The sequence below is a fragment of the Photinus pyralis genome, unplaced genomic scaffold, assembly GCF_008802855.1.
Source record: "Photinus pyralis isolate 1611_PpyrPB1 unplaced genomic scaffold, Ppyr1.3 Ppyr1.4_LG1, whole genome shotgun sequence".
In the NCBI taxonomy this organism is placed as follows: Eukaryota; Metazoa; Arthropoda; class Insecta; order Coleoptera; family Lampyridae; genus Photinus; species Photinus pyralis.
In genome coordinates, this window is record NW_022170249.1 from 11,612,257 (window position 1) to 11,626,730 (window position 14,474).

Here is a 14,474-nt window from a genome sequence, read left to right on the forward strand (position 1 = left end):
AAAATATGAGGTAAAGACTATGCGGATCGCACAATGCATATTGTACCCATTGATTGACAATACCAAGAATTTATTCCGACACACATAAAAAGAAAATGAAATCAAAATTCCTGGAAGAAAAACGATACCCCACACGCAAACGGTCGCTAGTGAAAATAAAAAATAATCGGGTCGTAAACAGGTTTACAGTAAACAGGCGGACAAAACTCAACACAAACGTTGACAGCTTTAGAACTTCACGTTTCTTTAACACGCAAATTTATTGGCAAGCAAACTGGTATGTTAAAATACGTGTTGTGTGTTATTTTTAACAAGAAAACATCAACAGAAGGACGCACGGTGCACTAAGACTACTTACTTTACTTCAACCGAACTAACGCGCGCATAGTAAAATGTACATCTCTGATAACAGAACTCTTATCCCAAACGACCAGATGCCCTTACATTTTACACATAATTTTACATTTTACAATTGAATACACGAATCTAAATAAACAATTTACAAAACCGATAAAATAAAACAAATATACAATTACAAACAATTCTAAAAGGAAACACAAATATGGAAATAAAAATTCGAGCAAAATAGACCTCTTTCAGCTCAATTGTTTATTTGGTAAAATGTATTTCCGATGAATCATTTTTGGTTAATTGTCCGTCGCAACGAAAACATGTCACACTGTATCTACTTTTATTACCCCGATTTATTATTTGTTTCATAGAATGCTATTTTATATTAGTTTTTGGTGATGGTTATAATTTTGTTTCCTTGTACCTACTCGTTATTTCACTGCAACTTATTATTTTTTATATATGACAAGTGCATCCTACGTTAGTGCTTGGTGTATCTTAGTGCTCGTTTTCTTCTTAGTGGTGATCGTGTAACGTCAACTAATATATGTGATGAAAATTTGACAGATTGAAAATTTGGAAGATCTTCTAAAGGAAAAGGATAATCAGGTAGATATGGCTCGCGCACGTTTGCAAGCTATGCAAGCACACCACTGCTCCTCTGAGGGTGCGCTTTCTTCTTTAGAAGAGGCGATCGGCGATAAAGAAAAGCAAATGAGTCAGTTAAGAGACCAACGCGATCGCGCTGAGCATGAAAAGCACGAAGAGCGGGAATTGCATGAACGAGAATTAGCAGAGTATAAAATGAAGATACATGCGCTTGAAAGTGAGGTAGAGAAACTAAGCGTTAGACTAGATAGAGCAAATTCAGATAGAGATAGATTAGAAACCAAGTTAGAGAGTTCCCAATCAGAACTTGGAAAATCAAAAGCCGAGTTAGATAAAGCCGCCATCGAAGTAGGTCGTAGCGGCGCCGATTGGGAACAAGCTAAGCAGAGGTTAGCCAGACTAGAATTAGAAAACGAAAGGCTGAGGTATGATTTAGAACGTTCGCAAACCAGCTTTGGAAGAACGGCCATCACGTCTTCCCAAGAAATGGACAGATTTCAAGATAGAGCTGACAAGTCTGCTTCGGAATTGAGAAGATGCCAAGCAGAACTAAGAGTCACACAAGCTGACTGCGAACGCGCTAGAAATGAATCTACAGCTTTACAAGAAAAATTGGAAAAATCGCAGGGGGAAGTATATCGTCTCAAGGCTCGTTTGGAAAATTCGCATCAAGAACAAGACAATCTCAGAGAGGAATTGGAGCGATCGCAAGGGGCAACATCCAGACTTCACGCAGACAAAGAGAGAGCTATGGCCGACTTAGAGAAGTCGCGGGAAGAGCTGGAACGATCGCAAGCGACCTTAGGAAAAGCACAGTTACAATTGGACAAAGTACAAAACGCTCTAGACAAAGCTCAAACGGACATCGACAAACTTCAGGAGAAATTGGACAAATCTTCGGGAGAGATGCGCAGGGTGAGTATAAGCAATGATGTTTGTTGTCACTGTTAATAATAATGCAAACTAGATGCAACTGGAAAGAGAAAAACTAGGGTACGATTTCGAGAATGTCCAATCGCAATTGGACAAGGCCTTGGGACAAGCTGCTCGGACCCAGAAAGAACGCGATACATTGCAATTAGAAGCAGATCGACTTCGAGATAAATACGAAAAATCACAGGTAAACAGCGCCACTCGAACGCACATTGAGTACCTAATCATTAATTCGCTTTCAGTTGGTAGTGTCTCGACTACAAAAAGAGAAAGACTCCTTGGAAGAAGAGGCAATAAAATTATCGGAGCGTTTAGAATTACAAATTTCCCAAATTACTAAAGCTCAGCGTGAAAAGGCGGACGTACAGTCTGAATTAGACGTGTTCAAGGAAAGATGGGACAAAACATATGTACTTCAGCAAAAACTTCAAATGGAACGGGACGACGCAACACGAGAAATTGAAGTTGTCAAAGAAAAATTGGATAAGGCCATGTACTCAGCGCAGAAAGCAATGGACGAGAGGGACGTTATAAATAAAGAATTGGAAAAAATAATTGAAAAATACGACAGGTAATGTATCGATTTAATTTAATTGATGTCAATGGTCTCTCTTTCAGGTCACAAAATGAAATTTATCGACTTCAGAGTAAGTTGGATGTAGTCCAAGCGGATAAAGATAGATTGGAGTTGGACATCGAAAAGCAACAGATTGTAGCGACAAAAGGTAGAGAGGATCAACGTAAATTACAGGACGAATTGCAAAGACTTCAAGAAATGTACGATCGTACGGCGTTGCAGTTGGGACGGTCAAAGGAATTGGAGGAAAAGTCTAAAGAGGAACTGGAACGTATTAGTCTCGAAGTTGAAATGATCCGAGAGAGATACGATAAGTCACAAATTGAAATTAGACGTTTACAAACCGATAAAGATAAGTTCCAATCGGAAAACGAACGTTTGCAGTATGAGGTCGAACGCGCTCATGCACAATCTGCCAAAATGCAGACTACTCACGAGAAGGATCAAGAGGAAATCGCGCGACTTCAGGTCGAAGCTGAAAAGGCATTTGATAAACACGATAAATTACAGTTGGAGTTCAGAAAGATCGTTGCGGAGTACGATGCGCTAAGAGAGCCAGGTCCTGGGCGCTACTCGAAATACGAGAGAGACGACCGCTCAAAGGAAGACAATGAGAGACTTCGAGCGGAAGTTGAGAGATTAAGAGAGAGGTTAGATAAAACGTTAACTGAATTAGATCGGTCTAGGAAAGATTTGGCGCTCGCTGAAACGTCACGGGGTAAATACCAGTTCGATCAGGAGCGTGACCGCGAACGTTCCGTTGAAACTGAAAGACTAAGAGATGAACTCCAAAAAGCGCACAACAATAATCAGCAATTGGAAACGAAACTGCACGAGGTAAGCATGCAACTAGAGCTTGCTAGAGCAGATCTCGCGAAGTCCTCAAGTAATCAGGAGAAACAGAGACACGAGATGGAAAGGGCCGTAATTGAATGCGAGAAACTAAAAGATCGCTTTGAAAAGCTCAAGATTCAGGCCGAGAAACTTGAGAAGGAGAACGAAAAGTTGAAATTGGAACTGGCGCAAGCGGAACGTAAGCAAACTTTGGCAGGCGATAAGGTTCGAACCGAGGAACGTCTAGAAATTGAGAGGCTGAAAGAAAAATTAGAGAAAGCGATACAGTCCAGGGACGCAACTGAAATGGAAGCTGGACGGCTCGCGAAGGAATTGGAAAAATCGCAAATGCATTTGGCGAAAGCTTTAGAAACTAACGAAGCCACGAAGATTGAATTTGAAAGGATGGCGACTGAGCTGGCGAGAATGCACGAACGTATAGAAAGGGAGAAAATGGAATGGAAAACGTTGGAGCAAGAGCGTGATGTCTTGCGTGCGGAGCTGCAACAGATTCGTAGCGGTATTGACACGCAACGTAGAGCGGTGGATCATCGTGCGCAGGAAACTATTGTGAAGTTACAACAAGAATTAGCGCAAGCTTCTAGAGAACGCGAAAAAATGTCGTCGCTCTTAGACAAACAGGGCCGCCAAGGGGAATCCATTGAAAAACAGATTGTGAAGTACGAAGCGGACATAAAGCAATTGACTATGGAAAGAGACCAGTTAGTGACGCAACTAGAAAAGTCCCAAGATATGTTAATGAACTTCCAACAAGAACTTAATCAAAGCGAGGCGGAATTGGAACGTCAAAAAACGGAGGTGAATCGCCTGAAGACCGAGCAAAAGAAGGTAACCCAAGATGTGGAAAGAGGAACGAAAGAAATGCTGGACAATCGCGATAGGGAAATTAACAAGCTACAGCAGCAGATGGCGGCCGTTCAAAAAGAAAGGGATACTCACCGACAGCGCGCCGAGAAAGCAGAGAAGCGTCTGCAAGAAACGGGTGCTCGTGGTGACTCAGAGCTGGAACAGTGGCGTAAAGTTGTAGAAACCGAAACGGCCCGGGCAGATCAGGCGGAAAAAACTGCGCAGGATTACCAGAAACGAATTCAAGCGATGGAAAAGCAGATGCAACAACAACTACAACAGATGGCCCAATACCAAAAAGCTGCGGGTATACGACCACCGAGTGAAGATGATAAGGAACTGGTACGATTAAGGAAAGATTTAGAAAAAGCGCATGGTGATCTTAAAAACAGTGCGACCGAAAAAGAACGCTTACAGTCACAACTTGAAATGCTAGTTCAAGAGTTGGAGAAGAATCAGGTTAGTCACCACTATCGTTTAAAATACTTTTTATTTATTGGAGTTCAAGCACGTCTAACACAAACATTTTACAAAAACGATGGTCACACAGCACTATTACACCTACACGAATTAGCACTATACTCTGTTCCGTTATTTTGTTATGTTACTTTTATTTCTAATTAAAGTTATTTATGAAAAAGTGTTTTATTTATTTATACTTAGGTGTGCTTACTGTTACAGTTATTAACTATCCGTTTCCGATTTTACACTAACCTTTTTTTAGTTTGATCTTCTTGAAGCAACGAAGAAACAACAAAATGTACCTGCACAAAACGCTACGGAAGACTTTAGTGTACAGAAGAAACAAATAGAAGAGCAGAGAAAGCACATAGAAGAACAAAGGAAGCACATAGAGGAACAAAGTAGAAGAGTTGACGAACAACGAAAAACTGTAGAAAATAAACATAAACACGTAGATGAAAAAGAAAAACAATTAGCGGAGTTAGATAAACAATTGAAAAAACGAAAAGAACAAATGGACCAATTAGAGGCTTCATTGCAAAAGGTTTCTTCGTCGCCAATTTAATAAAAGTATTACCGGAATATTTACAGGCTGGAGGTAATGTCGCTGTGGCAGGAGAACTCAATAAGAAGCTAGTGGAAGCGGAGAAAAAATTAGAAAAGGCCCAAGAGGAATCGCAGCGGTCAGCAACCGAAATGGAGAGGTTACTTCAATTAGTTCAGATGAGTCAAGAGGAACAAAACACCAAAGAACGGCAAATTGTCGAACTTCAACAGTAAATAGTCGAATGACTGGTTTCTCGAAATGTAATTATTTTTATTTTAGGGCTTTAAGAAACGCTCAGGCAAAATTGAAATCTCAACAGGCCGCAGCACAGAAAGAAGAGGTAATTCATTATTAATGCATTTTTACTCGCTTACTAACAACTGTAACTTTTTAAACGCTTCTCCTTGGGATTTCTCGTACGTATAAAAATGAAGGCCGGTCCCGCTGGCTTTCTAAAAAGCTTTTTCTAATCATCCTGCCAACTTGTTACCACAATCTTGCCTCATTCATTGTTATACAAACTTTTCCTTTCCTAACAAGTTTTTCTTTTTCTATATTTTTTTTCTACATTATTTGAATGTCTTTTACTAATTGTAATGTACAGAACGCGACTGCAAATTCCGAATGTGACGAGTTGTTACAAAAAGGTGACATTGAATGTACGGGTAATACGGAAAGAGAAGACTACATCAGGGACCTGGAGAAAACTGTTACGTCATACGAAAATCTACTCAGAGATAATCGATATGAAATTCAAGAACTTGAAACGGCGTTGGAATTGAAAAACAAGAAACTTTTGGATATGGAAAATATTCACAATCTACAGCTGGTAGAAGCGAAATTTGAAGAAAGAAGAGGAGAACTAATACAATTGGAAAATCGCCTCGTTTCGGATAATGAAAGTATAGTCTGCGCCGAGGAAATCAATAACTTACGGAAGTGTCTTTCAACGAAAGAGAGTAGGGTGAATGAATTAGAACATGCATTGAGGGAGAGCATTAAAATTGCAACCGAACGCGAACGTGTTTTACATCAAGAGGAAGTAAAACGAAAGCAGATCATTGAGAAGGTTAGTATCTCATTTTTGCTTGCAAGGCTAAAACTTACACAGCGTTTAAAGGTTTCAAAATTGGAACAAAGGCTGTTGTCTTTGCAAAGTGCACAAGCGATGCGATGTCATACTTGTAAACCGTTCATTGCGAGAATGAATTCCTTAGAATTGCGACTTTCTCAACTTGTAACTGAAAGGAAAGATCATCTCCAAGAATTGGCCCATATGAAGTACACACCTGTACGAGTAAATGTAACGGTTTTGAATTTTTTTATTGTAGGAGGGAGGCACTCGAGGCTGCTATTAGTGAAAAAGACGCACACTTAGCACTTTTAGAAATGTCCGGTATACGCAGCGTACGTCAGGCCGATGAGGCCGATCGCCTACGAAATGACAAGAGACGTTTGGTAGAAAGGTTAAAACAGGAGGTAAGGTGGACCCATTGGGAAAGTTAATAAGGTTTATAGTTAATCACTAATTTGTTCCTAATTATCTATTGATGCTTTAGGGAGACCATCATATCCGCTGTATAAGATATCGATCGAGCAACATTGTCCTACCGAGCAAAACCCTGAAATAGATTAATAAAATTTGTCCCAAATTTGACATTTGTCGCTTATAGTTAAACGCCGAGTCATCGGAATGCGAACCACTTTTTCGAAGAATGTGGAAAATAAAAGAACCGGGCTAGGCCTATGTCGTATAAGGGTTAGGGTAGGCATCATAAAAAGTTCTTTGTGAACGCTCTTGTTGACCGGCTACCAGGGCGAGAGTGATGGTACTACGTTCAAACTTTCTCCAAATGTCCGCTCGTTTGTGCTCCCAAAGCATAAGATAGGGTATAAAATGTTGTGTAAATGGGAAGCAATTGCATGAATTGGTCAAGTTTAATATACGTTTAACGCTACGCCGTAATGAGAAATTTTAAAGGTCTTTGGTCCATCCGTCTATTGCAACGGAAATTGATTTTCTAATTCGGGAAAGGGGATACGTATCTTGCATTTGGTTGCTCCAGATTGTTCTTGTTGAACTCTTCGCCTAAGGAATATAAGAAGGTAAATAAAACAAAAGTATTTATTTATTTACTAACGAAACTGTTCCTCTTCTCCTAAATATTCGCTGGAAAGAAGTACAAGTTAGTAAATGGCGATGACACAGTTGAACTAGATAAATTGGAACGCTTAAATATGTTCAGTTTATTGATCGGAAAGGTAGGTACATTTAACACTTTTTCATTCAACATCAAATTCATATAAAAATTGAGCGCATGAACAATCTTTGATTATCTTGAACGAAAAGGTGCACTTTATACAAATAATAAGGTTTCTACAAACACGAAAAAATGTACTACGCAAAATTTTAGGGGAAATTATTTCGTGTTTACAAAATATTTACAAAGAAATAACACTCACTGCAGGCGTGTTGCACTTAAATGGAAATCCGTCCCACGGAGGTTGCGGATGCATCAGCTTTCAATGTATTTGTGGCGAGAGCTTTTTCGCTTTCTGCGTTCTTTTTTTATTAGCCGGCTCCCTTATCAATCTCTTTGATAGGGAAGAAAGTCGATTTTGTACCATCCTGCTAATAGTAAATTTAAGCAATTACTTTATGAGATTTTTACTTATTTCGGTTCATTTTTAGTGAACACATTTTTCTATATTGTCATTTTCTTTTCTCAGATTTTTTATATAGAGCTTCGATAAACTTTCCTTAGTAAACGAAAACCTTTTTTTTTATCTTTCTATAGAAATGTGCAATTAGATTGAGCATTAAACAACGTGCTTCAGATGTTTCGCAGATACGTTTTCTTACAACGTTACAACCCACCACCATTAAATAACCACAAGGATTTCTAAATTAATTAATTCGCATGGACCATAATCGAGTTTGGGGAAATTATTGCTGTTTATTGAGGTCGTCACAGAAGCACTTATAGTCATTCATTTTCCATTATCATACTCCCATTTTATTGTGCTTTTTTAGCGTTTTTATTTCATTTTTTGTTACCTCAAGCGCCACAAGAGTTTCCGCTGTTCGAGATACAAATAAACTCTTCTTTCTTGTGTTTGGTTTCTCGGGATTACTTTTGGTGAAACTTTTCGCCTAAGGAATATATAGGAAGGTAAATATATACACATTAATAAATGAGGATGAGGCTGCTGAATACGGGTCAGATTTGTACAATAAACTTATTGTTTAAATCTAAATCTAGAAATCACGCAATGTTTTTACTCCGTAAAAGAATACATAAACTTTAGGTACCTAACTACAACATTTTTAGCGCATTTCCACAAAAATAAAAAAAAATGCGCTATTGTGGCCACTTTGTCCGTCCGTCCGTCCGCTCGTTTTGCGACACTACGAGTTCTTTATCTTAAGAGCTATTGTTCTACTTTTTTCGCTATTTGGTTCGTTATGGTGTCGAGTCTTGTACCAAGGAAGGAATTTTTTCTATACCGCTTACAAAAAAAGTTATTGTAAAAAAAACAAAAAACCGTTTTTTACATGTTCCATAATTTTACACTTTTGCCGTTTATTAACGATCCTAGAGATCGTTTATAATTTTGCATTGCTATCTGTCGCCTGCCGGTTGGTCTGTCCGTCTGTTCCTTTGTCTGTCTGTCCATCTATCTGTCCGTGTGAACGATAACTTTGTTTAGAAATGTTCGATCGCTTTTACATCTCCGTTAGTTATGAACTGAATTGCATGAAATTCAATATGGGCATCGCTTTAGCCATATAATACGCAATGCCAAAAGTTGAATCGAATCGATTCAAAATTTACAGTGCCCTTTTCACATCTCGACCATTTATAAACCGAATTGCAAACTTTTTTACATATAAAAGTATTTGAATGAAATTTGATACATAGGCACTTGGAATAAAGGAAAATCTAGCGCCAGTTTCAAAATTTTATTTTGCGCATGCGCAGTGCCAACTTTTTTATGTACGGAACCATTAAAGTGAAATTTGATACTTAGGCGCTTGGAACAAAGGAAAATCTAACATTAGATTTAAAATTTAGGTTTGCGCATGTGCAGTTCCAACTTTCTTATTTAGAAAAGGATTGAAATGAAATTCTTCTCATAAAGTGAGATTGAAGTAACACGTTGAAAATGGATTGCCCATGTGCAACGCTATCTTTCATATTTGTGGCCGGATTTTTACGATTTCAACAGAAGTTGCATCTTACAAATGGGAAATGAATGCAAGTGGAAATGCGCTTTATGTATATCGTTTACGATTACTTTTTAACTTGTTGTAATTGTAACTTTGATGTTTCCTATACCATAATGCTTGGTATATCAATAACATACATTACATAAATGGAAAACACATTCGAAAAAATTCAGTTATGAACGGGCATGAACGTGTAGCCTTCGGCCATGGCCTTAAAGACAAATAAGCTAAATTGACAAATTATGTCGAGTACTACTACAAAATATTTAATTGATAACGTAGTTTCTAAAGTGCTTGTACTACAACCCAAAATTTAAAGAGAAATTACTCGGGAGCTTACTATCCTACATTAATTTCTGCTTCCCTCGTTCATATTCCAATCTTACGGTTATGGTACTGTCGAGACGTACACCAACACGACATAGTTCTTTCACCATACAAAAAATTCAATTGAGATAAGTGACATCTGTTATCTCTTTTACAGGAGAGAAACTATAGATTGGTGTATTTCCTATTGTTGGAACGATTTAGATAATTGGGAACAAATTCGATTTTTCTGCGTAGCTCTATCAAATAATAAAATTTTGCTTTCCAGGACGAACTCAGCGTCTCTTTACAGGAGGACAGTGTCGATGATCTTTCGTTTGAGACCGTTGAAACCTTCAATGGCCAACAAGTAACTTAAAATAAAATGTGATCCGTGTCCTGGTGTTATACTCAATTTGATCTCAGCAATAATTGTTGCGGCTGAACCGTCTTCAGCTGAATAATAAACATTTTAATGAAAACGCACTGCCCAGATAAACTATTATTAAAAAAAATGATATATGCATGTTTGACTTTTAGCAAATTATCCATGTTATTTATAATATGACAATAATCAATGATATGGGGCATCGTTGTTTTTCACTTCGTTATAAGGTTGTGAAAAAATATAGTTCGTTTATATTTCGAAGGGAGGAGAAAATATCTGCGAACAATAATTGTATTCTTTAACCAGTGTGTTAGTTATTTCTCATTGTGTATATGAGTTCATCAAATATGGCCATTTGCGAAGCTCCTCACTGCGATCATCATCGTCTTCTAAAAATAAGCTTGTGTATAATATGTATAATTAGCATAACCACTTACGGTCTGTACAGCAACGTAATTATGGTGTGTACTTGTGAAATAGCCTGTTATTCATTTTTGTATAAAAGCATGTAGTTACGAGGAACAGTCAAAAATTACTTAATTAAATGTGCAAGACACTTTGTCAATTCAAGTCAGATTACTACAATGACACGAATCGTTTTGACTGCACCTCGTATGAAGTACAAAAGATATTTTAATAAGTATCGCAATTACAATATATACCTGGATGTGTATCATCTAAAAGCGTTCACGATAACTTCAAATGCCTTGTATATGAATTGTACATTCGTTATCATATCATAGGCCGAGCAACACTGCCATCTCGTGCCATTACCGTGTCTGGAAAAATCGTGTATTATAAATTTTTAACAAAATGCACGTCCAGCCAGCGCCTGTGCCGCCGGTGTCTGTCGTACTTCATTAACTAATTGTGTAGCCTAAGAGACCAAGTGCATCATTGCACATTCTTCATGCGCTCCTAGTTCTATTCTTTATATCTAAATCTTCCTTTTTATCGCTTTAGCATAACTGGTTGGACGTAGAAAGGGCGTTGGTGTAAACAAGAAAAGGTTTTTTGAAGTTCCTAAGACATGAGCAAATCTTTCCAAATTACGAGCGTTTGGTTTACAGAAGATGAAATTTTCTTTTCCAAGTTAAATACCTAAATACCAGCGCCCCAACCTTGTTACGCGGATTTCACTATATTTAAAAGAAATTATTGATCAGTGTTAAAATATAGTATGGCAAATAATAAGCACAATAATTTAATGAAATTATAAGAATTATTAGTAATACAGTAGGTATCACGATTGTAATGTAAGATTATTTTGTAGTTTTTGTTAATATTTATTTTCACCCACAATTTCAACTTTCTTTATCACCAATAAAATCTTCGGCTGCTAATTGTCGCAGAATTGTTCATTGGATCATTGGCCATCGCACAAATTTTAAAAGGTGAAAATATATTTTAACGGCCCTTAATTTAAAGTCGGCGAGTATTTACATTCCATTTTTGTAATACTTTTCTAAGCTTTTTTATTTCACATATCATGTATCACACCTAACCCGATGACGTTTATTAGTGTAAATGAATTAAATCGCATAACTCGCTGATTGTTTTCCGTAAATTCCCAATCCCATCCCTGCCTTCCCCTTTATATCATCATACATATCTCATCCTTAAATTATACGAAATTGCTTTTTATAATAAAATTTAGTTTGGTATAGGATGAAATTGTTAGGCAGTAAGTTGAGTAATAAATGTTGATTGTTGACTAAATTGCGGGCGCCCGCAGTTCTTAACAAGCGAGGAAATTAAAGTAACCGTTTGTTTCCAATATTGCAACCCCTTATGACAAAATTAAAACACAATCTGCTGACTATGAACGGAAGGGAATGGGGGTTACTTAAATTTCTGAAATTGGTAGAGAAGTAGTTTAAATAATAACTAGTTCATGTTACTTTTACAACCGTTTTATTTTAATGTCATGCTGTTGTAAAAAATACTGTTATGAACGATGTAAGAGAGTGTGGAAAGAAAGTGATACAAAAACAGTAATGTTTATTTATGATTTCCGTTTCGATTTTGTTTATAAGATATGCATTAGATTGCTAGCAAGCTTATTGTTATTAATTTACCTTGTATAATGAAGGGTACGCTTGTCATAGAATATCCAACCGATTGGTAGCGGGTAGGAATCTGCTCAAATTGAAACAATTTAGACTGGCAAAATTATCACATGTCCAACTGCAGAGTGCAGACCAATTATACAGTTACTTTATTGTGGGTTTTAAGGAAGGACAGAGAACTTTTTAATATGTCATCAAATAGAACGTAGTTCAACATCCTAACTTCAGGTACCTAGATATGTAAATCCGTATTTAGATTAAAAGCTCAAAAAACAATTAGTTAAACAAGGGATCGTTTTGATTAGTCTGAACCTACTGACACCTACAGATCGATAGGGGGGGCAGGCTGTCCCTCCAATACCACATTACCAGTTGGCATTAGGTATGTAGGTAAATGTTAGAATCTTAATGATTAGACAAGGAATTAGGAACCCCAACGGAAGGTTTTAATTAAAAAAATGATGCTCGCAGGTACATTATACTTAGAATAAGAACTAAATAGACCGTGTAGGAATAAACATTTTATAAAGAGGCTTGGGTCAATCCGCAATCGGATATACAGAGCTAAAATAACACTTCCCACTTCCTATTACAACGAAAACTAAATAAGCTATTTACTAAGTACCTACCTACTGGCCAGTGGCGTCAAATGAAAGAGGCTTCAGTGCACTAAAATTGACAAAAAATTATTTGAGCACAAGATAATGACAAAAGATCACTTAGATCAACTTATGATGTTGAAAATAGAATTGATTTAACAGACCACATTGACATTACCACTATAATAAAAATTGGGATCTTCTGAAATCTTCTTAATACTTGTTTGGTACTTTTTGTATTTTCACAGTTTTTGTATCTAATAGAAGCATTCAATTTAGTACCTACGACTATTAATAACTACCATCTTACCGGATACTACCCTGTTTGAGGGGGAAATTGTTACAGTTGAATTGGAATAATTTGATGTCTGCTCCTTCCCCAATTTTTTTGTCTAAGCCCCTGCCTACTGCACACAAAAATGAATTTCGATTGCATTTTGTAACCAGACTTCCGTACACGTAAGTTATATTTGGGTATGAAATACCTGTTTCAATTATGCTAGCCAAGTTGGTATATAGTTAACCGTGAGAAAGCTAAAGAAATGGTTAGAAATGCAATTTCACTTCACATGTAAATAGAATAGGATCATAAATACTCTTTTACATATGTATATTGGGAATGAGGTAATTGTAGTGTGTCATTGTAATAAAATAATCGCAAGGAGAGTTCTTTTAAATACGTCTGTTCAGTGCCGAGATCGAATCGACAAAAGCCGGTTAAAGAGCTACGCCAAACTTATAACCGCTTCGTCGGAGTAGCAAGATAAGCGGAATTTAATTACAGTAGATACTAAGAGGAGGGATATAAATATAAGTGAATTCGTGTGAGAAGTTAAGCGATTCCACGGGCAACCTCGGGCGTAGGACCTGCGTCAGTTGTCGTGCGCACTCGATCCATTTATAATTTATCCTACGCTTATTCCTGATGCCAGGAGAGGGTTATTAACCGACGAGCAGCCGAGGCATATGCCCTAAAAAATATAATTATGGTGGTTCCGATACGCTGTTTTCGAAATACTCGCCCCACCGACGGATGCGTCTCGTCGATGTCATCATTTTCGCTTTGTAAGTACCCTCTTCGACACTCGATTTTTGAGATATTCACTATATTCTGCCCCCTTCCCTCCTTCAAGTCTACCTTAAGCGACTAGTTTGCTTTGAAAACAAGCGGTATTAAAATTTCAGGAAGATCGCGCATAACAAACAAATGCTCCACAAATAAATAAATACAAGTAATAAATTAAATTACTGTTTTGGTGTATGTATTCGCGGGATCCGTTCACTTAGACTCCCCCCCCCCCTCCATTAACCAAAAATGAAAAAAAAATGTTGTATCTACTGTGCCTCAATTATGCTCTTATGCTCACAACATGTGCCTTTTTCGTTTCGGTGATATTTGAAAAAGTGAAATGGGAAATTAGTTAACGTTTAGTCTCTACCGGAAACGGTCGGAAAATTTGATCAACTTTTTTATACTTAAACAACGGTATTGTGTAGTATGTCTATTGTGCTTAATTGTGCTCTTAAGATCACCGTTTATGCCTTTTTGGTTTCGGAAATTCAAAGGTAAACAGAAATTAGAACGCTTAGGGCCTAGGGCTGAGGGATGAGTTTATATATTTCGAAAGACCGGCACCGGATAATTACTTTTTTACGTCTACCATAATGACACCTTGTAAAACTTCTATGCGGTTCATCTAT

General features: G+C 37.4%; 1 protein-coding gene across 7 annotated transcripts in view; it reads left to right on the forward strand.

Moving 5' to 3' along the window:
* The window catches only part of LOC116166841 (myosin-10), a 112,676-nt gene extending 100,573 nt beyond the window's left edge, over positions 1–12,103 (forward strand). For 5 of the 7 annotated variants that reach the window (XM_031482026.1, XM_031482009.1, XM_031482039.1 and 2 more), the window contains 11 exons: positions 919–1,875; positions 1,928–2,080; positions 2,136–2,464; positions 2,512–4,630; positions 4,896–5,177; positions 5,225–5,409; positions 5,460–5,520; positions 5,785–6,249; positions 6,292–6,461; positions 6,512–6,659; positions 10,007–12,103. In XM_031482026.1, coding sequence (XP_031337886.1) covers positions 919–1,875; positions 1,928–2,080; positions 2,136–2,464; positions 2,512–4,630; positions 4,896–5,177; positions 5,225–5,409; positions 5,460–5,520; positions 5,785–6,249; positions 6,292–6,461; positions 6,512–6,659; positions 10,007–10,096 — 4,959 coding nt within the window. In that variant the 3' untranslated portion in view covers positions 10,097–12,103. Of the gene's footprint in view, positions 1–918; positions 1,876–1,927; positions 2,081–2,135; positions 2,465–2,511; positions 4,631–4,895; positions 5,178–5,224; positions 5,410–5,459; positions 5,521–5,614; positions 6,250–6,291; positions 6,462–6,511; positions 6,660–10,006 lie in introns of those variants that run through there. The other 2 variants (XM_031482018.1, XM_031482031.1) reach the window with 2 other exon arrangements.
* The last annotated feature ends 2,371 nt before the right edge of the window (positions 12,104–14,474 follow it).